This window comes from Nerophis ophidion, linkage group LG09, assembly GCF_033978795.1.
Source record: "Nerophis ophidion isolate RoL-2023_Sa linkage group LG09, RoL_Noph_v1.0, whole genome shotgun sequence".
In the NCBI taxonomy this organism is placed as follows: domain Eukaryota; kingdom Metazoa; phylum Chordata; class Actinopteri; order Syngnathiformes; family Syngnathidae; genus Nerophis; species Nerophis ophidion.
The window spans coordinates 6,613,452-6,640,595 of record NC_084619.1 but is presented as its reverse complement, the minus strand read 5'-3'; the positions used below and the strand labels follow the sequence as shown (position 1 = coordinate 6,640,595).

Below are 27,144 nucleotides of genomic sequence, written 5' to 3'. Positions count from 1 at the left end.
TCGATCTACGTTCCCATCCTCACCTATGGTCATGAGCTTTGGGTCATGACCGAAAGGATAAGATCACGGGTACAAGCGGCCGAAATGAGTTTGGGGCTCTCCCTTAGAGATAGGGTGAGAAGCTCTGCCATCCGGGAGGAACTCAAAGTAAAGCCGCTGCTCCTCCACATCGAGAGGAGCCAGATGAGGTGGTTCGGGCATCTGGTCAGGATGCCACCCGAAGGCCTCCCTAGGGAGGTGTTTAGGGCACGTCCAACCGGTAGGAGGCCACGGGGAAGACCCAGGACACGTTGGGAAGACTATGTCTCCCGGCTGGCCTGGGAACGCCTCGGGATCCCCCGGGAAGAGCTGGACGAAGTGGCTGGGGAGAGGGAAGTCTGGGCTTCCCTGCTTAGGCTGCTGCCCCCGTGACCCGACCTCGGATAAGCGGAAGATGATGGATGGATGGATGGATGCTATAATAATAATAATAATAATGGATTAGATTTATATCGCGTTTTTCTATTGTTGGATACTCAAAGCGCTCACAGAGAAGTGGGAACCCATCATTCATTCACACCTGGTGGTGGTAAGCTACATCTGCCCTGGGGTAGACTGACGGAAGCGTGGCTGCCAGTTTGCGCCTACGGCCCCTCCGACCACCACCAATCATTCATTCATCATTCATTCACCGGTGTGAGCGGCACCGGGGGCAAAAGGGTGAAGTGTCCTGCCCAAGGACACAACGGCAGCGACTTTGATGTCCATAGGTGGGAAGCGAACCTGCAACCCTCAGGTTTCTGGCACGGCCGCTCTACCCACTACGCCATGCCGCCCTAATGATGGCAACACATGATGTAAGTGGCTAATTAGTTAAAATGACCATATGTCGCAGGCTGACTTATCTTCGTTGACAGAAATTTTGAAATGTAATATTTATCGTACACATTTTTACAACATTAGAAAACATTAGCAAAACTTGTCTGAGGGTGCGATAACTCCTGGAAATGACTGTTTTAAAGTGGCCAAAGGTATAATATGTGTGTCCAAGTTAAAGGAAACGGCAAGCTGTCTTCTTCTAATGGATTCATTACAATCTTTGCAAGCTGGGTAACGTTTGCAGTGGTCTGGAACAACATGGCGCACAATCAATCAATCAAAGTTGACTTATATAGCCCTAAATCACGAGTGTCTCAAAGGGCTGCACAAGCCACAACAACATCTTCAGCTCAGGTCTCATATCAATCAATCAATCAAAGTTTACTTATATAGCCCTAAATCACTAGTGTCTCAAAGGGCTGCACAAACCACTACGACATCCTCGGTAGGCCCACATAAGGGCAAGGAAAACTCACACCCAGTGGGACGTCGGTGACAATGATGACTATGAGAACCTTGGAGAGGAGGAAAGCAATGGATGTCGAGCGGGTCTAACATGATACTGTGAAAGTTCAATCCACAATGGATCCAACACAGTCGCGAGAGTCCAGTCCAAAGTGGATCCAACACAGCAGCGAGAGTCCCGTTCACAGCGGAGCCAGCAGGAAACCATCCCAAGCGGAGGCGGATCAGCAGCGCAGAGATGTCCCTAGCCGATACACAGGCAAGCAGTACATGGCCATCGGATCGGACCGGACCCCCTCCACAGGGGAGAGTGGGACATCGAAGAAAAAGAAAAGAAACGGCAGATCAACTGGTCTAAAAAGGGAGTCGCATATCAGGGCAAGAAAAAAACTCAACCCAATGGGATGACAATGAGAAACCTTGGAGGGGGGCAATGGACATCGAGTGGATCTAGCATAATATTGTGAGAGTCCAGTCCATAGTGGGGCCAGCAGGAGATCAGGTCAGAAGTGCAGAGACGTCCAAAACTGATGCACAGATGAGTGGTCCACCCTTGGTCCCGACTTTGGACAGCTAGCACGTCATCATGGGGCGGCATAGCGTAGTGGGTAGAGCGGCCGTGCCAGAAACCTGAGGGTTGCAGGTTCGCTTCCCACCTATTGACATCAAAGTCGCTGCCGTTGTGTCCTTGGGCAGGACACTTCACCCTTTTCCCCCGGTGCCGCTCACACCGGTGAATGAATGATGAATGAATGATTGGTGGTGGTCGGAGGGGCCGTAGGCGCAAACTGGCAGCCACGCTTCCGTCAGTCTACCCCAGGGCAGATGTAGCTACAGATGTAGCTTACCACCACCAGGTGTGAATGAATGATGGGTTCCCACTTCTCTGTGAGCGCTTTGAGTATCTAACAATAGAAAAAGCGCAATATAAATCTAATCCATTATTATTATTATTATCTGTGGTCACCGAATATATGCCCCCCTCTCCACGAAGGAGAGGGGGGCAAAGCAGAAAAGAAGCGGCAGATCAACTGGTCTAAAAAGGGAGTCTATTTAAAGGCTAGAGTATACAAATTAGTTTTAAGGTGAGAATTAAATGCTTCTACTGAGGTGGCATCTCGAACTGTTACCGGGAGGGCATTCCAGAGTACTGGAGCCCGAACGGAAAACGCTCTATAGCCCGCAGACTTTTTTTGGGCTCTGGGAATCACTAATAAGCCGGAGTCCTTTGAGCGCAGATTTCTTGCCGGGACATATGGTACAATACAATCGGCAAGATAGGATGGAGCTAGACCGTGTAGTATTTTATACGTAAGTAGTAAAACCTTAAAGTCACATCTTAAGTGCACAGGAAGCCAGTGCAGGTGAGCCAGTACAGGCGTAATGTGATCAAACTTACTTGTTCTTGTCAAAAGTCTAGCAGCCGCATTTTGTACCAACTGTAATCTTTTAATGCTAGACATGGGGAGACCTCAAAATATACGTTACAGTAATCGAGACGAGGCGTAACAAACGCATGGATAATGATTAAAGTTGGCCGTTTTAGTAACACTCGTAATATGTGACTCAAACGAGAGGGTTGGGTCGAAGATAATACCCAAATTCTTTACCGTCACAGTCCACACAATGGTGAGTTCAAGGGGCAGTGAAATTAGTCGGACCAAACGATACTCACCAAATACTCTCATGAGTGAAGCATTAACGCAAACATATTAGACAGTGGGCTTTCTAACAATTAGGAAGGTTTGTGTCATGTTTGTCCTCCTACAGCAGGGCTGTCCAAAGTGCGGCCCTACGGCACATTTTAAGAATGCAATTGAAAAATATTAAAAACATAAAAAGTGGTATGAAGAGCAAACAGGTGAAATGTAACAAGAAATTGTTGCAAAGCTGCCATGCAGGCTGTTTCTTTCTTTAAAAAATAACAATGAATCAAAATCAATGTCATTTTGATTTATTGACCTATTCAAGGCTTCGATTACGTCACATTAAATATTCCACTTTGAGATATTTTTTGGGGGGAAAATGTTGCATATTTTGTGTTTTGCCATATAAAAAACTAAGCTGTTTTTTTTTTTTTTTAAAGAAGGGCCTAAAACAAACAAACAAAACATAAACAACAATAACACTTAAAATTGACGGATATATCTGAAGTTGATCTCGAGGTTATTGTGCTAAAAGTAAACAGTAAAAAAAAAATTATAATTTATTTTTTAACACTTTAATAAGTAGGACACTTTTGGATCCCCAATTATTTTAGTGTCAATTGTTTTTAAGTGTCATTGCTCAAAAAATATTAATAAATCAAAATCCAAAATCAAGGCTTTAATTATTACATAATCTCAAATATTCCACATTAAAAAAGTTATTGGGTAAAAATATTGCATATTTTGTGTTTTTTCCATTTTTTTTTCTAATGTTGATCTACAGATTTAAAACTTGCATAATAATAAAAATGATAATACTGAATAATGACACATTTTTTTTTTTTTTTTTTGACCAAAACCCTTTGGGGTCCCCGGGATCATAACTGAGTGGAGGCCTAAATGTATATTTTTTATACATATATTGTACTGGTTTTTAAAATAAAAATGATGAAAATGGCCCCCGCTTGCTCTGATTTTTCAGTGTGCGGCCTTCAGTGGAAAAAGTTTGGACACCCCTGTCCTACAGAAACCTTATTACAACCCAAAAATATTTTTCACTCCATTTTTTTCCCATTTCCATACATTTTTGAAAAAGATCCATGGAGCCACTGCCGCTAAAGTATCTCACTTAATGAACTTTTGCACGATATTTACATTTTTAGAGTTCCACCTGTAAGTGCTAGAGCAGTCAGGCTCAGAACCCACTGTTGAGCTGCGAGCACTCAAAAATATCTGCTCCTCAGCTGTGGTCCATATGGGCCACAGCGGTACTCAGTTGTATACACTTTCCCCCCCACATGTGGCAGTAATGAGAATATCAGACAGAAGAAGTCTGGAGCGAAAGTCACAGAGAAATATCTTAAGCGCAAAAATTATGTCTAAAGTGGTGAAACTGTATTTTCATTTGCATTTAAATTGAGTTAAGAAAACATATTCATTATCAATTCGATTATACGTACATTTATTTTTCAGTCCATTCTTATGCAGTACTTGGTTAGAAACTTGTCCAAGGCCAAACTTCCCCAAGTTTTTTCAAGTCATCAGACTAGAGTCCGAGTCAAGTCCCGAGTCAGAAACGTCCAAGTTTTTTAGGATACTCTCAAGTCGGGTCTAAAGTCATCAAAATACTCCAGTCCAAGTTGCAGGACCCGAGGCCACAATCTGGTAATTGACTCCATGATGTTCTTTCCTCACCAGAGACTCCGTGACGTCCGCACACAGGATGCTCTCCACGGAGTCCACAACCCCAGCAATGGACCCACAGCGGCCCAACTCCTCGGTCAACTGAAGACAACACAGGGAGGAAAAAGTCAAACGAGAACATAAAACAACATCCAGTTTGATAATCATTCAAAAGTTATTACCATTGTTTTGGCCTTTTTTACAAATTCTCTGAAGGGACTCAGCTGGCAGTTCAAAAACGTTATAGTCTCCTGAGAAAAAAAGACAAGAAAAATGGCAAATATTCCTGATTTGAAAAAATGGAAATCCTGAGCAATGAGTGGAATGTCTCAACTTTTGAATTCTGGGTAAATCCTCAAGCAGCAAAAGCATTGTCATGCTCTGTTTAGTATTATTAGTGAAGTGAATTATATTTATATAGCGCTTTTTTCTCTAGTGACTCAAAGCGCTTTACATAGTGAAACCCAATATCTAAGTTACATTTAAACCAGTGTGGGTGGCACTGGGAGCAGGCGGGTAAAGTGTCTTGCCCAAGGACACAACGGCAGTGACTAGGTTGGCAGAAGCGGGAATCGAACCTGCAACCCTCAAGTTGCCGGCACGGCCGCTCTACCAACCGAGTTATGCCGCCCCTTAATTATATTTTTATATAATTCAATGCATGGGCTGGTTTGCATTCACACCTTTGTACAACAATGTATACATTCTCAAAAGTAACGAATCGTTACATTGCAAGAAAAATAAGAAATTACCATTTTAATGTTGATAATTACAAGAATAAAGTTGTACTATGATGAGCAAAAAACATACCGTATTTTCCGGACCATAGGGCGCACCGGATTATAAGGCGCACTGCCGATGAGCGGGTCTAGTCAGGGCTATTTTTTTATGAGGCGCATTAAAAGTGGGTCATATTATTTTATTTTTTTTCTAAATTGAATACACTTCCTTGTGGTCTACATGACATGTAATGGTGGTTCTTTGGTCAACATTTTGTATGGATGAGGTTTTACAGATCCATCTTCAAGCTGCTTTCTTCAGGATGTGCCGTTGTGTGGGCAGTCCTATTATGTGGTTCACTTTTGGCAGCTTCTTCTCCCCGTCCTCTTTGTTCTAGCGGTGTAGCGTGCAAGGACGAGAGTGGAAGAAGTGTCAAAAGATGGAGCTAACTGTGTTAATGACATTCAGACTTTACTTAAATCAATAACGGAGCATCATCTCCCCAACCGTGGCTCACCAGTGCAACAACAACACTAGAAATGTGTTTCGTGAAAAACCGTCAGACCGAAACTCTTTAATACTGTAACTAAAGTTCCTCAGGTGTATAATGTAAACTCACTATACCGGTATGTTTTAGCGCTTTACCATGAATTGATTTACGTGGCCCCCAAATTAAATAAGTTGTAAAACTTATTTGGGTGTTGTACGGAATATGTACTGTACTGTGCAATCTACTAATAAAAGTTTCAATCAATCAAGCAATTGACTTATGGCGAGTTTACTGACAGATATAAGTAAGAACTTTACACTACTTTATATTAGAAATGGCAACAGCAGAGGATGAATCTCCCATAACAAGAAGATAGAAAAAAAGAAGAAGTATATCGACTATGGAGTTTTCACGGACTACAAAGGCGGAGGCGCACAAATTTTCAGGACTTACACAGATCCCAAATACAGATCAGCAGGTACCAAAAGGTAAGAATAGTTGCTTTTGCACAAAATTGCGAAACAAAATACTAGATAATATGTCTTACCTGATATACACACCATAATAATACTCTTATGTTGAAGCACAGTACCACTAATCAAGCGGCGCGGCTTCATAGTTTACCAAAGTTGTACTAAAACCTTTTGATAGATTTCTGAGCACCATGTGTAATAAACTATATTTGTAATGGAACACATAAAATGTTGGTGGTGTTTACTACTTGTCTTATTGCAATCTACACTTATCTCTTATGTGTGACTGCCATCTACTGGTCACACTTATGATTTCACGATGTACCAAATAAAAAAGCTTCGAGGTTGGTAAGCACAACCAAAATTATTTCGTACATTAGACGCACCGGATTATAAGGCGCACCGTCGAAATTTGAGAAAATGAAAGGATTGTAAGTGCGCCTTATAGTCCAAAAATTAGGTAAGTTTGACAAGTTCCTTTACATTCAAAAGCCAGCATCTGTGATGGTATGGGAGTGTCTCGCATCGAAAATGTGTGGCACATTATGAAGCGTAAAATACGACAACAAGACTGTTGAACGACTGAAGCTCTACATAAAACAAGAATGGGAAGGAATTCCACTTTCAAAGCTTCAACAATTAGTTTCCTCAGTTCCCAAACGTTTATTGAGTGTTGTTAAAAGAAAAGGTGATGTAACACAGTGGTGAACATGCCCTTTCCCAACTACTTTGGCACGTGTTGCAGCCATGAAATTCTAAGTTAATTATTATTTGCAAAAAAAAATAAAGTTTATGAGTTTGAACATCTTGTCTTTGTAGTGCATCCAATTGAATATGGGTTGAAAAGGACTTGCAAATCATTTTATTCCGTTTATATTTACATCTAACACAATTTCCCAACTCATATGGAAACGGGGTTTGTATAACAAGAACACCAGCGCCTAGCTTTTGTTACATTACTGTTTTGAAAGAGCTTTTTTTTATGTCTATATTTTTCACAATTACAAATGATATTGCTCATCGGCCCCAGGAATTAGTCTGCTGTTCATGCTTGTCACTTACTGGCATCTTGTACACGTGCCCAGAGGGCATGCACACACAAAAGCGGCATGTAATGACGTAATTACGTATGTAAAATGTGCACATGCATTAGCTCTGTGTGTTGTTGGCTAATGATAGCAAATAGGATGGTTAATTTCAGCCTTTATTGAATGTAATTTCTATCATAACAACATGCCTGTAAATTCTTAATTGCTTCTTTGGAACTGCTTTTGTACAAGACAGTGGTGAAAGACAAGCCTGAATGCCAAACAAATTCCTCGGGCCGAAAAGCAACTAATATTCAAAATAATTACGTAATTGTGGAAAAATATGGACATTTAAAAAAAAAAGTATATGTTCTGTTAAACCACTAATGGTCACCTTAGTGAATTATATTTATATAGCGCTTTTCTGTAGTGACTCAAAGCGCTTTACATAGTGAAACCCAATATCTAAGTTACATTTAAACCAGTGTGGGTGGCACTGGGAGCAGGTGGGTAAAGTGTCTTGCCCAAGGACACAACGGCAGTGACTAGGATGGCGGAAGCGGGAATCGAACCTGCAACCCTCAAGTTGCTGGCACGGCTTGTTCTCGTTAGTTGTTTTTTTTTGGCTTAAAGTGAAGTGAATTATATTTATATAGCGTTATTTCTCTAGTGACGCAAAGTGTTTTACATAGTGAAACCCAATATTTTTACATTTAAACCAGTGTGGGTGGCACTGGGAGCAGGTGGATAAAGTGTCTTGCCCAAGGACACAACGGCAGTGACTAGGATGTCGGAAGTGGGGATCGAACCTGCAACCCTCAAGTTGCAGGCACGGCCGCTCTACCAACCGAGCTATAACGCCTTAAAAAATATAATGAATTGCATATAGCATGCTTAACTAAATTGGCCCTAGTGTGTGAATGTTGTCTGTCTATCTGTGTTGGCCCTGAGATGAGGTGGCGACTTGTCCAGGGTGTACCCCGCCTTCCGCCCGATTGTAGCTGAGATAGGCACCAGCGCCCCCCGCGACCCCAAAAGGGAATAAGCGGTAGGAAATGGATGGATGGATGCTTAACCAAAATTCAAAAAGTGTGATTAATCTGATTAAAGAAATGACAGAACTAGATTTTATAATATTTTCCAAATCTGTTAGAATAAAGTTGCACTGATGAGACAAACATCAACATTAAAGCTGAAAGTAGTCAGTTCTACCAGAACAAAGTTGGTATTTTGTGAAAAAAAAGTTGTAAAAAATGCTGAATTGTAAGAGACAGAAGCATAATATAACCACTGCTAATCTTTAAGCCAACCTAAAAAACCCAAAACCAGTGAAATAGGCACGTTGTCCATCCATCCATTTTCTACCGCTTATTCCCTTTCGGGGTCGCGGGGGGCGCTGACGCCTATCTCAGCTACAATCGGGCAGAAGGCGGGGTACACCCTGGACAAGTCGCCACCTCATCGCAGGGCCAACACAGATAGACAGACAACATTCACACACTAGGGACCATTTAGTGTTGCCAATCAACCTATCCCCAGGTGCATGTCTTTGGAAGTGGGAGCAAGCCGGAGTACCCGGAGGGAACCCACGCATTCACGGGGAGAACATGCAAACTCCACACACAAAGATCCCGAGCCTGGATTTGAACCCAGGACTGCAGGACCTTCGTATTGTGAGGCAGACGCACTAACCGCTCTGCCACCGTGAAGGCACGTTGTGTGAATCGTAAATAAAAACAGAATACAATGATTTGCGAATTCTTTTCAACTTATATGCAATTGAATAGAATGCAAAGACCAGATACTTAACGTTCGAACTGGAAAACTTTGTTATTTTTTTTGCAAATATCAGCTCATTTGGAATGTTGGAATGCCTTCAACATGTTTCAAAAAAGCTGGCACAAGTGCCAAAAAAGACTAACAAAGTTGAGGGGTGCTCATCAAACCCTTATTTGGAACATCCCACAGGTGAAAAGGATAATTGGGAACGGATGGGAGCCATGATTTGGTATAAAAGCAGCTTCCATGAAATGCTCAGTCATTCACAAACAAGGACGGGGCGAGGGACAAATTGTCTAAGAACAGCATTTCTCAACAAGTTATTGCAGTGTATTTAGGGATTTCACCATCTATGGTCTGTAATATCATCAAAAGGTTCAGAGAATCGTGAGAAATCACTGCACGTAAGCAGCAGGGCTGAAAACCGGCAGTGAATACCCGTGACCTTCGATCCCTCAGGTGGTACTGCATCAAAAAGGGACATCGGTTTGTAAAAGATATCACCACATGGGCTCAGGAACACTTGAGAAAACCACTATGAGTAACTACAGTTCGTCACTACAAGTTAAAACTGTACTATGCAAAGCCAAAGCCATTTATCAACAACACCCAGAAAAGCCGCTGGCTACGCTGGGCCCGAGGTCATCTAAGATGGACTGATGCAAAGTGGAAAAGTTTTCTGTGGTCTGACGAGTCCACATTTCAAATTGTTTTTGGAAACTGTGGACGTTGTGTCCTCCGGAACAAAGAGGAAAAGAACCATCCGGACTGTTATAGGCGCAAAGTTCAAATGGGGTGTATTAGTGCCCAAGGCATTGGTAACTTACACATCTGTGAAGGCACCAATAATGCTGAAAGGTACATTCAGCTTTTGGAGCCACATATGTTGCCATGAACGCCCCTGCTTATTTCAGCCAAGTGTTACAACAGCATGGCTTCATAGTAAAAGAGTGCGGGTACTAGACTGGCCTGCCTGTAGTCCAGATTTGTGTCCCATTAAAAATGTGTGGCGCATTATGAAACGTAAAATACCACAACGGAGACCCCGGACTGTTGAACAACTTAAGCTGTACATCAAGCAAGAATGGGAAAAAATGCCACCTGATAAGCTTTAAAAAAATGGTCGCCTCAGTTCCCAAATGTTTACTGATTATTGTTAAAAGTAAAGCCCAATAACACAGTGGTGACAACTTTTCTGCAATGTTTTGCTGCAATTAAATTCTAAGTTAATTAATATTTGCAAAAAAAAAGTAAGTTTCTCAGTTCAAACATTAAATATATTGTCTTTGCAGTACATTCAATTGAATAGAGGTTTAAAAGTATTTGCAAATCATTTTATTCGGTATAGCTCGGTTGGTAGAGTGGCCGTGCCAGCAACTTGAGGGTTGCAGGTTCGATTCCCGCTTCCGCCATCCTAGTCACTGCCGTTGTGTCCTTGGGCAAGACACTTTACCCACCTGCTCCCAGTGCCACCCACACTGGTTTGAATGTAACTTAGATATTGGGTTTCACTATGTAAAGCGCTTTGAGTCACTAGAGAAAAAGCGCTATATAAATATAATTCATTTCACTACACTTTTTTTCCAGGTAGAAAATCACATTTTCCATTACCTAACATCTTTAAAATGAAATAAACGATCCACATTTTGTGTTATGAATGCTTGAAACTGGTCTCTAAACACGGTGTAACTCCTCCGGAATGCTAGTGCTTCTAAAGGCGCTATATAAATATAATTCACTATAAAAAATAAATATAATTTACTTATTTACGATTTACACAGCATGCCAACTTCACTGGTTTTGGGTTTTGTACATTAGTGCAATTAGCTTGTGGCTCAGTGATTGGTGTTATAGGAAATTCAACCTTCGGGGATGAGTCATGTCGTGCGGAATCGCAACATTCCAGGTAATAACTCTTAGTTTCACGAAGAATCTCATACGAATTCCAAACCTGAGGCAATGAAGAGGATCATGTGACTTGTGCCAGCAAACACTCACTTCCTTAATGACAGCTACCATTTTTGTACTGAGAGTAGTTGGGACAGTTTGCAGTTCAGTATCCAAAACCTTTGCTTCAGCCTGGAAGTAGAACAACAACAAGAAGCATTCAGTACACACATTTAGTCAGAATCTGCTGTTCAGTGCGCTCACCTTGACTTTCTTTACACTGGATTTTAGGGCTCTCGCAGCAGACTTTGCTTCGTTCTGAAAGGCAAAAAAAATAAGAACACGCTTATGTCCTGAAGCAACATGGAGCATGTAGTTCTGAAAGATAGGAGTCGCACTATTTGTGGGATGATGATGTTCTCAATTCTGCTCTGAATCCCCCTCAGCACTTTGGCGTGGTTCTGGAGCTGGCTTTTTATTTCTGGGCCCTTGAAAACAGTGGATGATTATATGTATAAAAGGCATCATTTCAATCAAGACAATTGATCTACTGCAAGTGTTTTTTTTTTGACTCACTTGATAAGGAGTCAGTGCATCAATTAAATCAGCTGTGCTTGCCAGTTGGTTGCTCAGGGTGCCCATGACGTCACTCATCTAAACAACATGTTATTTAATGTAGACATCAGAGCAGTGGTCACAGACTTGTGGCTCGTTAGCCAATTTGTTGTGGCCCTCGACTTAAGTACAGTACATAGTTTAGTGCAGGGGTTCTCAACCTTTTTTCAGTGAACATTTTTTTCATTCAAGTACCCCCTAATCAGAGCAAAGCATTTTGGGTTGAAAAAAGAGATGAAGAAGTAAAATACAGCACTATGTCATCAGTTTCTGATTTATTACATTGTATAACAGTGCAAAATATTGCTCATTTGTAGTGGTCTTTTTTGAACTATTTGGGAAAAAAGATATAAAAATAAATAAAAACTTGTTGAAAAATAAACAAGTTATTTAATTATAAATAAAGATTTCTACACATAGAAGGAAGCATCAACTTAAAGTGCCCTCTTTGGGGATTGTAATAGAGATCCATCAACTTAATTCTGAACATTTCTTCACAAAAAATACATCTTTAACATCAATATTTATGGAACATGTCCACAAAAAAATCTAGCTGTCAACACTGAATATTGCATTGTTGCATTTCTTTTCACAGTTTATGAACTTACATTCATATTTAGTTGAAGTATTAGTCAATAAATATATTTATAAAGGATTTTTGAATTGTTGCTATTTTTAGAATATTTAAAAAAAAATCTCACGTACCCCTTGGCATACCTTCAAGTACCCCCATTAATAAATAAATAAATGGGTTGTACTTGTATAGCGCTTTTCTACCTTCAAGGTACTCAAAGCGCTTTGACACTACTTCCACATTTACCCATTCACACACACATTCACACACTGATGGAGGGAGCTGCCATGCAAGGTGCCAACCAGCAACCATCAGGAGCAAGGGTGAAGTGTCTTGCTCAGGACACGACGGACGTGACGATGTTGGTACTAGGTGGGATTTGAACCAGGGACCCTCGGGTTGCGCACGGCCACTCTCCCACTGCGCCACGCCGTCCCTATTTGTTTTGGCCCTCGACTTGAGTACAGTACATAGTTTAGTGCAGGGGTTCTCAACCTTTTTTCAGTGAACATTTTTTTCATTCAAGTACCCCCTAATCAGAGCAAAGCATTTTGGGTTGAAAAAAAGAGATAAAGAAGTAAAATACAGCACAATGTCATCAGTTTCTGATTTATTAAATTGTATAACAGTGCAAAATATTGCTCATTTGTAGTGGTCTTTTTTTAACTATTTGGGAAAAAAGATATAAAAATAACTAAAAACTTGTTGAAAAATCAACAAGTGATTTAATTATAAATAAAGATTTCTACACATAGAAGGAAGCATCAACTTAAAGTGCCCTCTTTGGGGATTGTAATAGAGATCCATCAACTTAATTCTGAACATTTCTTCACAAAAAATACATCTTTAACATCAATATTTATGGAACATGTCCACAAAAAATCTAGCTGTCAACACTGAATATTGCATTGTTGCATTTCTTTTCACAGTTTATGAACTTACATTCATATTTAGTTGAAGTATTATTCAATAAATATATTTATAAAGGATTTTTGAATTGTTGCTATTTTTAGAATATTTAAAAAAAAATCTCACGTACCCCTTGGCATACCTTCAAGTACCCCCATTAATAAATGATAAATGGGTTGTACTTGTATAGCGCTTTTCTACCTTCAAGGTACTCAAAGCGCTTTGACACTACTTCCACATTCACACACACATTCACACACTGATGGAGGGAGCTGCCATGCAAGGCGCCAACCAGCACCCATCAGGAGCAAGGGTGAAGTGTCTTGCTCAGGACACGACGGACGTGACGAGGTTGGTACTAGGTGGGATTTGAACCAGGGACCCTCGGGTTGCGCACGGCCACTCTCCCACTGCGCCACGCCGTCCCTATTTGTTTTGGCCCTCGACTTAAGTACAGTACATAGTTTAGTGCAGGGGTTCTCAACCTTTTTTCAGTGAACATTTTTTTCATTCAAGTACCCCCTAATCAGAGCAAAGCATTTTGGGTTGAAAAAAGAGATGAATGAGTAAAATACAGCACTATGTCATCAGTTTCTGATTTATTACATTGTATAAAAGTGCAAAATATTGCTCATTTGTAGTGGTCTTTTTTGAACTATTTGGGAAAAAAGATATAAAAATAACTAAAAACTTGTTGAAAAATCAACAAGTGATTTAATTATAAATAAAGATTTCTACACATAGAAGTAATCATCAACTTAAAGTGCCCTCTTTGGGGATTGTAATAGAGATCCATCAACTTAATTCTGAACATTTCTTCACAAAAAATACATCTTTAACATCAATATTTATGGAACATGTCCACAAAAAATCTAGCTGTCAACACTGAATATTGCATTGTTGTATTTCTTTTCACAGTTTATGAACTTACATTCATATTTTGTTGAAGTTTTATTCAATAAATATATTTATAAAGGATTTTTGAATTGTTGCTATTTTTAGAATATTTAAAAAAAATCTCACGTACCCCTTGGCATACCTTCAAGTACCCCCATTAATAAATAAATAAATGGGTTGTACTTGTATAGCGCTTTTCTACCTTCAAGGTACTCAAAGCGCTTTGACACTACTTCCACATTTACCCATTCACACACACATTCACACACTGATGGAGGGAGCTGCCATGCAAGGCGCCAACCAGCACCCATCAGGAGCAAGGGTGAAGTGTCTTGCTCAGGACACAACGGACGTGACGAGGTTGGTACTAGGTGGGATTTGAACCAGGGACCCTCGGGTGGCGCACGGCCTCTCTGCCACTGCGCCACGCCGTCCCCTATATATCAGTAAATACTATATACTGTATATATAATATGTATATATTACATGTACAGGTATGTTATATTTTATATTGCTACTATGGTACATTTTTAGTCTACTTTATACCTGCATTATCTTTTCCATCCTTACCCCTTCCATCCTTTGTAACTGAGCTACTGTGTGGAATAATTTCCCTTGAGGATCAATAAAGTTCGTCTAAGTCTAAGTCTCTACTTGCTCCAAACAAGCCATTTGGAATTTGAAACTATAGGGATATAATTTTTAGTTCTAGTCCAAAGTTGTCGTCATAACCCATCAGGAGCAAGGGTGAAGTGTCTTGCTCAGGACTCGCAGCCCTTTGAGACACTAGTGATTTAGGGCTATAGAAGTAAACATTGATTGATTGACTCAACAGACGTGACGAGGTTGGTACTAGGTGGGGATTGAACCAGGGACCCTCGGGTTGCGCACGGCCACTCTCCCACTGCGCCACGCCGTCCCATTGGTACGCGTACCCCCATTTGAGAACCACTAGTTTAGTGTAATTGCAGCCCGCGCACTCTATTACTAAAAAATCCCTAGGAGTCGCACATCACAATAGTCTTGACTTTCAATTTGAGTCCTGGTCACTGAAATATGAGGTCTACAGAGGTGAACTACCACAATATACAATATGCTATACTAAAATGTTGGTTGCACTACAATGCTGACTTCATTCAGGGTTATGTATCCTACCTGCTGCATGTTGCTTTCAAGGTCCATATCTGGTATTGTCGAGAACTGACGGAGTAAAACCGTAATGACATCAAAATTTGGAATTGTTGGAGCCGGTATGTTGTCAAACTTCTCCTCGATTTTCTTAATATACTGTGGGGAAGGGATGACATAATCAGCTTTTCGAACGCTGTTGAATACAAAACTGAAAGTTGGAAGAAGACTGACCACATCAATGTCGAGCATCTTGGTAATGTTGTAGTCCTGGTCTAAGTGGAACGTTTGCCACACGGGCTTGTTCTCCTCGCAGTCTCTGCAAACAAACAGGTTGGTTCTGGCTCAGAATGGCGTCACTGCTGTTAATTGACCGTGATAAGTGAATTTGGAGTGAAGTAGTATTTTTTTTTTTTTTTCGTAGAGCATATCAAAAACATTTTGCGACATTCTATATACGTTTCAAACAATTTTGGAGCACTCTATCGCCCTCACCTTTACACATTTTTTTACCTAATACAGTTCAGATTCAGCATTCTGAAATGCTGTTTTACATTTACGCCAAATGTACCGAGACACACACTTTCCAAAAAGATTTACTTTTTTCAGTTTCAAGAATCCATCCATCCATCCATCTTCTTCCGCTTATCCGAGGTCGGGTCGCGGGGGCAACAGCCTAAGCAGGGAAACCCAGACTTCTCTCTCCCCAGGAGCTCTAGCTCTAGCTCTTCCCGGGGGATCCCGAGGCGTTCCCAGGCCAGCCGGGAGACATAGTCTTCCCAACGTGTCCTGGGTCTTCCCCGTGGCCTCCTACCGGTTGGACGTGCCCTAAACACCTCCCTAGGGAGGCGTTCGGGTGGCATCCTGACCAGATGCCCGAACTACCTCATCTGGCTCCTCTCGATGTGGAGGAGCAGCAGCTTTACTTTGAGTTCCTCCCGGATGGCAGAGCTTCTCACCCTATCTCTAAGGGAGAGCCCCAAACTCATTTGGGCCGCTTGTACCCGTGATCCTTTCCTTTCGGTCATGACCCAACGCTCATGACCATAGGTGAGGATGGGAACGTAGATCGACCGGTAAATTGAGAGCTCACCTGCACTAGCTTCCTGTGCACTTAAGATGTGACTTTAAGGTTTTACTACTTACGTATAAAATACTACACGGTCTAGCTCCATCCTATCTTGCCGATTGTATTGTACCATATGTCCCGGCAAGAAATCTGCGTTCAAAAGACTCCGGCTTATTAGTGATTCCTAGAGCCCAAAAAAAGTCTGCGGGCTATAGAGCGTTTTCCGTTCGGGCTCCAGTACTCTGGAATGCCCTCCCGGTAACAGTTTGAGATGCTACCTCAGTAGAAGCATTTAAGTCTCACCTTAAAACTCATCTGTATACTCTAGCCTTTAAATAGACCTCCTTTTTAGACCAGTTGATCTGCCGCTTCTTTTCTTTCTCCTATGTCCCTCCTCCCTTGTGGAGGGGGTCCGGTCTGATGACCATGGATGAAGTACTGGCTGTCCAGAGTCGAGACCCAGGATGGACCGCTCGTCGGGACCCAGGATGGACCGCTCGCCTGTATCGGTTGGGGACATCTCTACGCTGCTGATCCGCCTCCGCTTGAGATGGTTTCCTGTGGATGGGACTCTCGCTGCTGTGTTGGATCCGCTTGAACTGAACTCTCGCGGCTGTGTTGGAGCCACTATGGATTGAACTTTCACAGTATCATGTTAGACCCGCTCGACATCCATTGCTTTCGGTCCCCTGGGGGGGGGGGGGGTTGCCCACATCTGAGGTCCTCTCCAAGGTTTCTCATAGTCAGCATTGTCACTGGCGTCCCACTGGATGTGAATTCTCCCTGCCCACTGGGTGTGAGTTTTCCTTGCCCTTTTGTGGGTTCTTCCGAGGATGTTGTAGTCGTAATGATTTGTGCAGTCCTTTGAGACATTTGTGATTTGGGGCTATATAAATAAACATTGATTGATTGATGATTGAGCTTTGCCTTCCGGCTCAGCTCCTTCTTCACCACAACGGATCGGTACAAGAATCCCTTAGATGTTAATTTTGGGAAAAGTTGGACGACCCTTTCTGTGTTTTTGGTAGTTAGTGGTTTTCACCTGAGAACTCTGCCAAGAATTACATTTTTGTCTCTTTCTAACGGTTCAGTCATGAAGATTGAACTTAACGGAGGCAAGGAAGGCCTTTGTACTCCAGCCACTTCCAGGCATGTTTACCACTGTTCAATGTTTTCTCTATTTGTGAATAATGGCTCTCACTGTGGTTCGCTGGAGTCCTAAAGCTTTAGAAAGTACTTTGTGACCCTTGCTGACTGAAAGCTGTCAATTACTTTATCTCTTATATGTTCTCGAATTTCTTCAGATGGGAACATTTTGTTGCAGCGTTTTGAGATTTCTTTGGTCTTTATTTTGTCAGACAGACTTTATTTAAGTTATTTTTTTGACTAAGGTAATCAAGTTTTGGTGTGGTCAGTAGAATTGAACTCAGATGTCCAAAAAATATAATTAGTTAAAAAAAACATAGTTAATTCATGGGTCGGGGCTTCACGGTGGGAGAGGGGTTAGTGCGTCTGCCTCACAATACGAAGGTCCTGCAGTCCTGGGTTCAAATCCAGGCTCGGGATCTTTCTGTGTGGAGTTTGCATGTTCTCCCCGTGAATGCGTGGGTTCCCTCCGGGTACTCCGGCTTCCTCCCACTTCCGAAGACATGCACCTGGGGATAGGTTGATTGGCAACACTAAATGGTCCCTAGTGTGTGAATGTTGTCTGTCTATCTGTGTTGGCCCTGCGATGAGGTGGCGACTTGTCCAGGGTGTACCCTGCCTTCCGCCCGATTGTAGCTGAGATAGGCGCCAGCGCCCCCCGCGACCCCGAAAGGGAATAAGCGGTAGAAAATGGATGGATGGATGGAATTCATGGGTGGGTCAATTGCTTTTTCACATAGGACAAGCTAGGTTCGAATGAGGTTTTCCCTTAAAACATTAAATCATGATTTAAAAACTGCATTTTGTGTGTACTTTGGGTAGCTTTGTCTAACAATTAAATTAGTTGGATGATCTTAAACATCCGTTCCCTGTACGATCAGTGCCAGAACTTGGTCCGCATTGCCGGCAGTAAGTCGAACACATTTCCAGTGAGGGTTGGACTCCGCCAAGGCTGTCCTTTGTCACCGATTCTGTTCATAACTTTTATGGACAGAATTTCTAGGCGCAGTCAAGGCGTTGAGGGGTTCCGGCTTGGTGACCGCAGGATTAGGTCTCTGCTTTTTGCAGATGATGTGGTCCTGATGGCTTCATCTGGCCGGGATCTTCAGCTCTCGCTGGATCGGTTCGCAGCCGAGTGTGAAGCGACCGGAATGAGAATCAGCACCTCCAAGTCCGAGTCCATGGTTCTCGCCCGGAAAAGGGTGGAGTGCCATCTCCGGGTTGGGGAGGAGACCCTGCCCCAAGTGGAGGAGTTCAAGTACCTAGGAGTCTTGTTCACGAGTGAGGGAAGAGTGGATCGTGAGATCGACAGGCGGATCGGTGCAGCGTCTTCAGTAATGCGGACGTTGTACCGGTCCGTTGTGGTGAAGAAGGAGCTGAGCCGGAAGGCAAAGCTCTCAATTTACCGGTCGATCTACGTTCCCATCCTCACCTATGGTCATGAGCTTTGGGTCATGACCGAAAGGATAAGATCACGGGTACAAGCGGCCGAAATGAGTTTGGGTCTCTCCCTTAGAGATAGGGTGAGAAGCTCTGCCATCCGGGAGGAACTCAAAGTAAAGCCGCTGCTCCTCCACATGGAGAGGAGCCAGATGAGGTGGTTCGGGCATCTGGTCAGGATGGCACCCGAACGCCTCCCTAGGGAGGTGTTTAGGGCACGTCCAGCCGGTAGGAGGCCACGGGGAAGACCCAGGACACGTTGGGAAGACTATGTCTCCCGGCTGGCCTGGGAACGCCTCGGGATCCCCCGGGAAGAGCTAGACGAAGTGGCTGGGGAGAGGGAAGTCTGGGCTTCCCTGCTTAGGCTGTTGCCCCCGCGACCCGACCTCGGATAAGCGGAAGATGATGGATGGATGGATGGATGGATGGATGGATCTTAAACATTTAAAGAGAGGAAATGTATCAAAGAAAAATAAGAACTTGAGTTCTTAAACAACCACTAACCTATAAAAAATACTTTACTGCAACTTGTTCGATTATGATAATCTGCTGTGCAATACAGTACAGTATCTTAGATTTGCTATTTAAAGTACATTTTTTAGGGCAATAAAATGTATGTAAATGTTTTTAAATATGCATATTTTTAAACAATAACAGGCTGTAGTCAAAACCGTAATGGTTTTGTAATAAAAACATGTTGGAAAACCACAATAGAAAATTGGAAACTGGCGAGGGACGACTGTTTTGTTTCATATACTCAGTCCAGTACATGGACATAGGTCGTAGTAATATTACCCAGCTGGTAAGGGTGCGTCGTCATCAGCCAACCCCCTTATTAGATGGGTGGACCCCGACTTAAACAAGTCGGGGTGTTACCATTTAGTGGTCAATTGTACGGAATATGTACTGAACTGTGCAATCTACTAATAAAAGTATCAATCAACCAATGGTATTACTCCTATAAGTTGGTCTCTTTATGCCTTTACCTGTAAATACCAGCGAGAGTGATGTTGCGTCCCATGATGTTACTCGAATTCAAGCCTGGAATTAAACCTGGAGTTTGAATGAACTGTCAAGAGAGGAGAGAAGAGTGTGTTAAGTAACGTGCATTGCTAACTTTTTATGCTTTACTGAGCATCAGTAAAATACAACACAGTGTATAAATAAAAAAACGTTCAACACGGAGGGTTTGGTTCCCCAATTTTTTGTAGTGAAATCTTCCTACGCCCACTTACCCTTCCCTTATAATATAACAAAAAAAAAATTATAAATGAAAAATAGGAAAGGGAAAAACAGTTCAGTGTACTATAAGTGTTTCCCGCACATACGGTACTTACGTTCCCGAGCTCCCCATTGCTCCATGGCCGACACACCAGAGTGTAAACGTGGCCTCCAATTAGGAAGAGCAGCAGCGACACCACCATGAGCAGCCAGGAAAAGATGAAGTTGATATTGGCGCTTCTGAAACCACAACAGGTTACCACTCAATAAACGTCGATACATAGGGAGGATTATTGCAAACCCTAATTCATCTTGTTATGATTTATAGCAATATTTCTGGTGTTCTCACCCTCAAAGGGGGACTGCACTTATTTGGATTTTTGCCTATCGTTCACAATCATTATGAAAGACATGACGACAGATTTTTTTTTTTAATGCATTCTAAATTATTAATTAATTAATTTGAGCGAGGATGAAAGATTCGTGGATGAGGAAATTTAGAGTGAAGACCTTCCATCCATCCATCCATTCATCCATTTTCTACCGCTTATTCCCTTTCGGGGTCGCTATCCCCGTTTAAAGAAGAAAATCTCATTTCAGTAGGCCTTTAAGTAACGTTTGTGACAACGTTTTGTCCCGAAACACTATATAAAATGTGAGATATAACAGGATGATGAACACCCAAGACCCAACCTCCGAGCTGTATATGACACCTTCATGCACAATTAAGGTCGGCATATGCCGCTAAACTGGGCTTCACGGTGGTGCATTCTAAATATTAAATACATTTTTGATCAAAAGTCTGCTTACAAAGGAGCCTACGGGAGCCCTTTAAACTGCCTATCCAGCCACTAAAAAAACATCCAAACACATTCATTTAGGTTTTACATACATGAAGTAACTATATATGTAATGTAGTAACGATCACTTCTATAATAACATTTAATATTTACATATTTTGATACTTTTGGGCGTACATGGCAGGGAGCATTAATCTAAAAAACGCATCAGGTTTACTTATTTTTTTGCTTTTTTTACTGATTATCACTCACTGCAGACTTCATGAGAGTAAACAAACATAATAAAACATCACTTACTGTACAATGTCTGCTGTCACTAGAATGCCGACTGCTGGGATGCTCATATATTCCCATTTAGATGAAGAATGACTCATAATCCATAGGGTATGGTGTGAGGAGTTTGAAGGGGGGTGGGTACAAGGGATTTTTGTGTCCCCCTCACCAGTTCCATGTCCTAAATTGGCTGTCAAAGTGTTCCAACTTGTTGGAATACCTACTCAGACGTGTCATGCTCAGGTGAGATACATTATTTATGATCTACAGTAAACTTACAGGGATTAGGGAAGCGAGGAAGCAGCAGACCACTCGATGATGTAACCATAGGGAGACACGGAAGTAATCACAGCGCCAATATAAATAGTTTGTCTGCGTTAGCACTTATAATAACAATATTACTAATACTTGAATAAAATTTAAGTCACGGAATGTAGATGGAGTATTGTTGGCTGGTTTTGAATGGTTGTTTATTGGATTTTAAGGGCGGAATAGAGGAGCTCCCATTGGTTTCGCTGTCTATCCTAAGGATTGTGAACGATGGGCAAAATTCCCAAAAAGAGTGCAGTTCTCCTTTAATGATAAGTGCTGTCAGTAAAGGTTGATGAGCATATCAGGAACAATACATGTTTTTAGTAACAAACTCAAAAATTATGTTTTTAATAAATGTTATATATCGGAGAAATTGAATCCCATCAACTGGAATTAAATGAGAGGTGTAACACATAAAAAAAAAACCAAAAAACAAGTGAGTCCAGTAAATGTGATTCAACCCCTTAAATAAACAAAGGGTGCAATTCATAAAGTTTTGGATGCACAAATTGTAACTTTTCTTCTCCTTAATCTAGTAAGTATGTTCAACAATTGTCAATACGTGGGCTGTGATGGTTGTTTTCCCGGAAGGCAAAGGAAAGTTGGAGCGGGCAAAGCGTGAAGGTAAAGACATCTTTATTTTAACACTAATAAAAGGAATAAACAAAAGGCGCGCACGTGGGCGGAAGTACAAAAGTTGGCTATAAAAACAAAAACGAGCACAAAGGCAGAACTGTGGACAAAAAACAAAACTCGATAACTGTGACATAAAAAAACAAAAAAACTTACGTGGGCAGGAGGGAAACCATGGACAGTTTGATTAACAGGCATAGCAAGGCATGAAGTGAGTAGAGGAAAAGTTGCCAGGCTGACTTCCTGGCAACTTTCGCTTTAAATAATAAACATGAAAACTAATGGGTAGTCATGGAAACAAAACAATTATTATTATATAAGGTATTATTTTCGGGTCTCCCCATGTCTAGCATTAAAAGATTACAGTTGGTACAAAATGCGGCTGCTAGACTTTTGACAAGAACAAGAAAGTTTGATCACATTACACCTGTACTGGCTCACCTGCACTGGCTTCCTGTGCACTTAAGATGTGACTTTAAGGTTTTACTACTTACGTATAAAATACTACACGGTCTAGCTCCATCCTATCTTGCCGATTGTATTGTACCATATGTCCCGGCAAGAAATCTGCGTTCAAAAGACTCCGGCTTATTAGTGATTCCTAGAGCCCAAAAAAAGTCTGCGGGCTATAGAGCGTTTTCCGTTCGGGCTCCAGTACTCTGGAATGCCCTCCCGGTAACAGTTCGAGATGCTACCTCAGTAGAAGCATTTAAGTCTCACCTTAAAACTCATCTGTATACTCTAGCCTTTAAATAGACCTCCTTTTTAGACCAGTTGATCTGCCGCTTCTTTTCTTTCTCCTATGTCCCCCCCTCCCTTGTGGAGGGGGTCCGGTCCGATAACCATGGATGAAGTACTGGCTGTCCAGAGTCGAGACCCAGGATGGACCGCTCGTCGGGACCCAGGATGGACCGCTCGCCTGTATCGGTTGGGGACATCTCTACGCTGCTGACCCGCCTCCGCTTGAGATGGTTTCCTGTGGACGGGACTCTCGCTGCTGTCTTGGATCCGCTTTGAACTGAACTCTCGCGGCTGTGTTGGAGCCACTATGGATTGAACTTTCACAGTATCATATTAGACCCGCTCGACATCCATTGCTTTTGGTCCCCTAGAGGGGGGGGGTTGCCCACATCTGAGGTCCTCTCCAAGGTTTCTCATAGTCAGCATTGTCACTGGCGTCCCACTGGATGTGAATTCTCCCTGCCCACTGGGTGTGAGTTTTCCTTGCCCTTTTGTGGGTTCTTCCGAGGATGTTGTAGTCGTAATGATTTGTGCAGTCCTTTGAGACATTTGTGATTTGGGGCTATATAAATAAACATTGATTGATTGATTGAAACAAGGAAGTGCAAAAACAGAAAACAATTGAGTCTTAATCAAAACAGAACATAACTAAACAAAACATGATCACGAGACATGACAATAATATGCCATTTCTTGGACAGACCGTGTCTCAGCCTGGACCAACAGTTCCCAACTATGGCTGACGACCTGGGAGTCTTCCCCCACGCAACACAAAGTGCACTGCAGCCGCGGGCCCATAAACATCTTTTGAGTGCTTGCCCCACGCCATATTGGAAGTGTCAGAAGTAAACAGAGATGCCTCATTCATGTGCTGAATAGACTTGTGCCAACTGGTTATGGTTCCAGGGAAACCTCATGGGATTACCTTTCACAGGTAACATGACAATAGAAATTCTCAATCGCAGGTAAGACCGAAAACATACTTGATTACATTTGGCCATTTTAAAATAAATAATGATAATATTTTGTTATGGATGTAACGATATGAAAATGACATATCACAGTATTGTTGAATTTGCTCCACAAGTATTTATATCAATCAATCAATCAATCAATTAATGTTTACTTATATAGCCCTAAATCACTAGTGTCTCAAAGGGCTGCACAAACCACTACGACATCCTCGGTAGGCCCACATAAGGGTAAGGAAAACTCACACCCAGTGGGACGTCGGTGACAATGATGACTATGAGAACCTTGGAGAGGAGGAAAGCAATGGATGTCGAGCGGGTCTAACATGATACTGTGAAAGTTCAATCCATAATGGATCCAACACAGTCGCGAGAGTCCAGTCCAAAGCGGATCCAACACAGCAGCGAGAGTCCTGTTCACAGCGGAGCCAGCAGGAAACCATCCCAAGCGGAGGCGGATCAGCAGCGCAGAGATGTCCCCAGCCGATACACAGGCAAGCAGTACATGGCCACCGGATCGGACCGGACCCCCTCCACAGGGGAGAGTGGGACATAGAAGAAAAAGAAAAGAAACGGCAGATCAACTGGTCTAAAAAGGGAGTCTATTTAAAGGCTAGAGTATACAAATGAGTTTTAAGGTGAGACTTAAATGCTTCTACTGAGGTGGCATCTCGAACTGTTACCGGGAGGGCATTCCAGAGTACTGGAGCCCGAACGGAAAACGCTCTATAGCCCGCAGACTTTTTTTGGGCTTTGGGAATCACTAATAAGCCGGAGTCCTTTGAACGCAGATTTCTTGCCGGGACATACGGTACAATACAATCGGCAAGATAGGATGGAGCTAGACCGTGTAGTATTTTATACGTAAGTAGTAAAACCTTAAAGTCACATCTTAAGTGCACAGGAAGCCAGTGCAGGTGAGCCAGTACAGGCGTATTTACAATACACTTTCTTGGCAGAATTAATATGTTCTACATTATTAAGGGCTGTCAAACGATTAAAATATTTTAATTGCATTTTGTTCATTTTGTTAGGGACGGCGTGGCGCGGTGGTAGAGTGGCCGTGCGCAACCCGAGGGTCCCTGGTTCAAATCCCACCTAGTACCAACCTCGTCACATCCGTTGTGTCCTGAGCAAGACACTTCACCCTTGCTCCTGATGGGTGCTGGTTGGCGCCTTGCATGGCAGCTCCCTCCATCAGTGTGTGAATGTGTGTGTGAATGGGTAAATGTGGAAGTAGTGTCAAAGCGCTTTGAGTACCTTGAAGGTAGAAAAGCGCTATACAAGTACAACCCATTAATTTATTTATTTACATGTTCATATAACTCAAAAATGATTGCGATTAATTGCAGATAAATAACATTTTTCATCAAATAATAAGTGTACACTAAACAGATCATTTTCCATTTTTAACACTGTGAGTGGACAGCTAATTTGCTTTAATTACATGTGTTTTAAACTTTATGTTTTTTTTTAAACAGCCCAACACAAAAAGAACAAACACACTTTTAATCAAGATTTAATTAAAAAAAACACCTGCTGTGTTTTTGTATCTTACCAGATTTTGTATTTTGTACATATACAGAATTTGGATTCCTCCTTTAGAAGCACTTGCATTCCGGAGGAGTTACACCGTGTTTAGAGACCAGTTTCAAGCATTCATAACACAAAATGTGGATCGTTTAGTTAATTTTAAAGATGTTAGGTAATGTAAAATGTGATTTTCTACCTGAAAAAAAGTGAAGTGAAATGAATTATATTTATATAGCGCTTTTCTCTAGTGACTCAAAGCACTTTACAAAGAGAAACCCAATATCTAATTTTTACATTTAAACCAGTGTGGGCGGCACTGGGAGCAGGTGGGTAAAGTGTCTTGCCCAAGGACACAACGGCAGTGACTAGGATGGCGGAAGCGGGGATCGAACCCGCAACCCTCAAGTTGCTGGCACGGCCGCTCTACTAACCGAGCTATACTAATGCTTTTGATATTCTGTACATTACAAGTTGTACAAGTTAATGGTCTTCATATCTCAGCATGACGATGTCTTAACCTTCTCTATTTATTAACAACATGTAACATTCAGCCTGTTAAACATTCTGTAATTGAGAATATCTTATAAAAGAATGTGCATAATATATCAGCCAGCCAGAAAGATCACCCACGCGTTGTTATCGCGTTAAATTTGACAGCCCTAGTAATTGTTTTAGGTGCAAAGTTCAAAAGCCAGCATCTTTGATGGTATGGGGGTGTATTAGTGCCCAAGGACTGGGTAACTTACACATATGTGAAGGCACCATTATTGCTGAAAGGTACATACAGGTTTTGGAGCAACATATGTTGCCATCCATGCAACGTTATCATGGACGCCCCTGCTTATTTCAGCAAGACAATGCCAAGCCACGTGTTACAACAGCGGGGCTTCATAATCACACTTGCTTCATGCTGCTCCAGTTGGACTTTCTCTTCTTAAAAGCTGCCACTGTCCACTTTGCAGACATGCTGAGAACGCTCCAGACAATGGCGTGTCTTGTTTACATCCGGGTTCGGCAGCACAGTTTTCGGTGATCGAGTTTTTGGTACATGCCTTGCCAATAGTGCGCAAATAATAGGCTATACATAGAGTATGTATCCATTAAAACTGCAACGACCTGCTGAACTAATGTTTAACGCAGGGGTGCCCACACTTTTTCTGCAGGCGAGCTACTTTTCAATTGACCAAGTCGAGGAGATCTACCTCATTTATATATATCATTTATATTTATTTATTTATGAAAGAGACATTTTTGTAAACAAGTTAAATGTGTTTAATGATAATACAAGCATGTTTAACACACATAGATTCCTTTCTTTCATGAAGACAAGAATATAAGTTGGTGTATTACCTGATTCTGATGACTTGCATTGATTGGAATTAGACAGTGGTGCTGATAACGTCCGCATTTTCAAATGGAGGAAAAAAAAAAGTCCTCCTTTCTGTCCAATACCACATGAAAGTGGTTGGATTTGGCATCTCATTTGTCCAACTTGCGTACTCATTTTTAAACACTTTGTTATGAGAGTAGCATATGTGTGTGGCCCTTTAATGTCTGGCAGCAGGTGAGTGACGTCAGTGAGTGTGCGGGTGGGCAAGCAAGTGAGAAAGCGGTCGCTGAGGGCGGGGGAGAAATACATTGGCATCAAACTCCGTAGCTTGCTAGCTTGTGCACGCTAGCTTTCTGAGACTCTTATTTTGTTAGCACAGGCAGGATGAAACAGGTCTTTTATGGTGAAGACAGGAACTGTGCAGTCGGTCTTTAGAGTTTTGACGGTAGGTACGGAGTCTCTAGAAATAAAATGTGTTTCTCTGCGTCCGCCCTGTTAGTGATTTTTTTCTTAAATATGAGCT

At 42.0% G+C, this 27,144-nt stretch overlaps 2 protein-coding genes across 4 annotated transcripts in view; one reads left to right on the top strand and one right to left on the bottom strand.

Moving 5' to 3' along the window:
- LOC133558961 (BLOC-2 complex member HPS6) overlaps positions 1-7,791 on the top strand; it is a 39,990-nt gene extending 32,199 nt beyond the window's left edge. The window contains 1 exon segment of the mRNA XM_061910171.1: positions 4,668-7,791. The gene's annotated coding sequence lies outside the window, so the exon portion shown is untranslated.
- LOC133558959 (prominin-1-A-like) overlaps positions 1-27,144 on the bottom strand; it is a 95,720-nt gene that overhangs the window by 20,933 nt on the left and 47,643 nt on the right. For all 3 annotated transcript variants that reach the window (XM_061910169.1, XM_061910168.1, XM_061910170.1), the window contains exons 13-22: positions 20,145-20,268; positions 19,794-19,876; positions 15,387-15,471; positions 15,180-15,311; positions 11,606-11,683; positions 11,428-11,517; positions 11,294-11,347; positions 11,141-11,221; positions 4,835-4,903; positions 4,665-4,754 (exon numbers count right to left, since the gene is read on the bottom strand). In XM_061910169.1, coding sequence (XP_061766153.1) covers positions 4,665-4,754; positions 4,835-4,903; positions 11,141-11,221; positions 11,294-11,347; positions 11,428-11,517; positions 11,606-11,683; positions 15,180-15,311; positions 15,387-15,471; positions 19,794-19,876; positions 20,145-20,268 — 886 coding nt within the window. The remainder of the gene's footprint in view (positions 1-4,664; positions 4,755-4,834; positions 4,904-11,140; positions 11,222-11,293; positions 11,348-11,427; positions 11,518-11,605; positions 11,684-15,179; positions 15,312-15,386; positions 15,472-19,793; positions 19,877-20,144; positions 20,269-27,144) is intronic.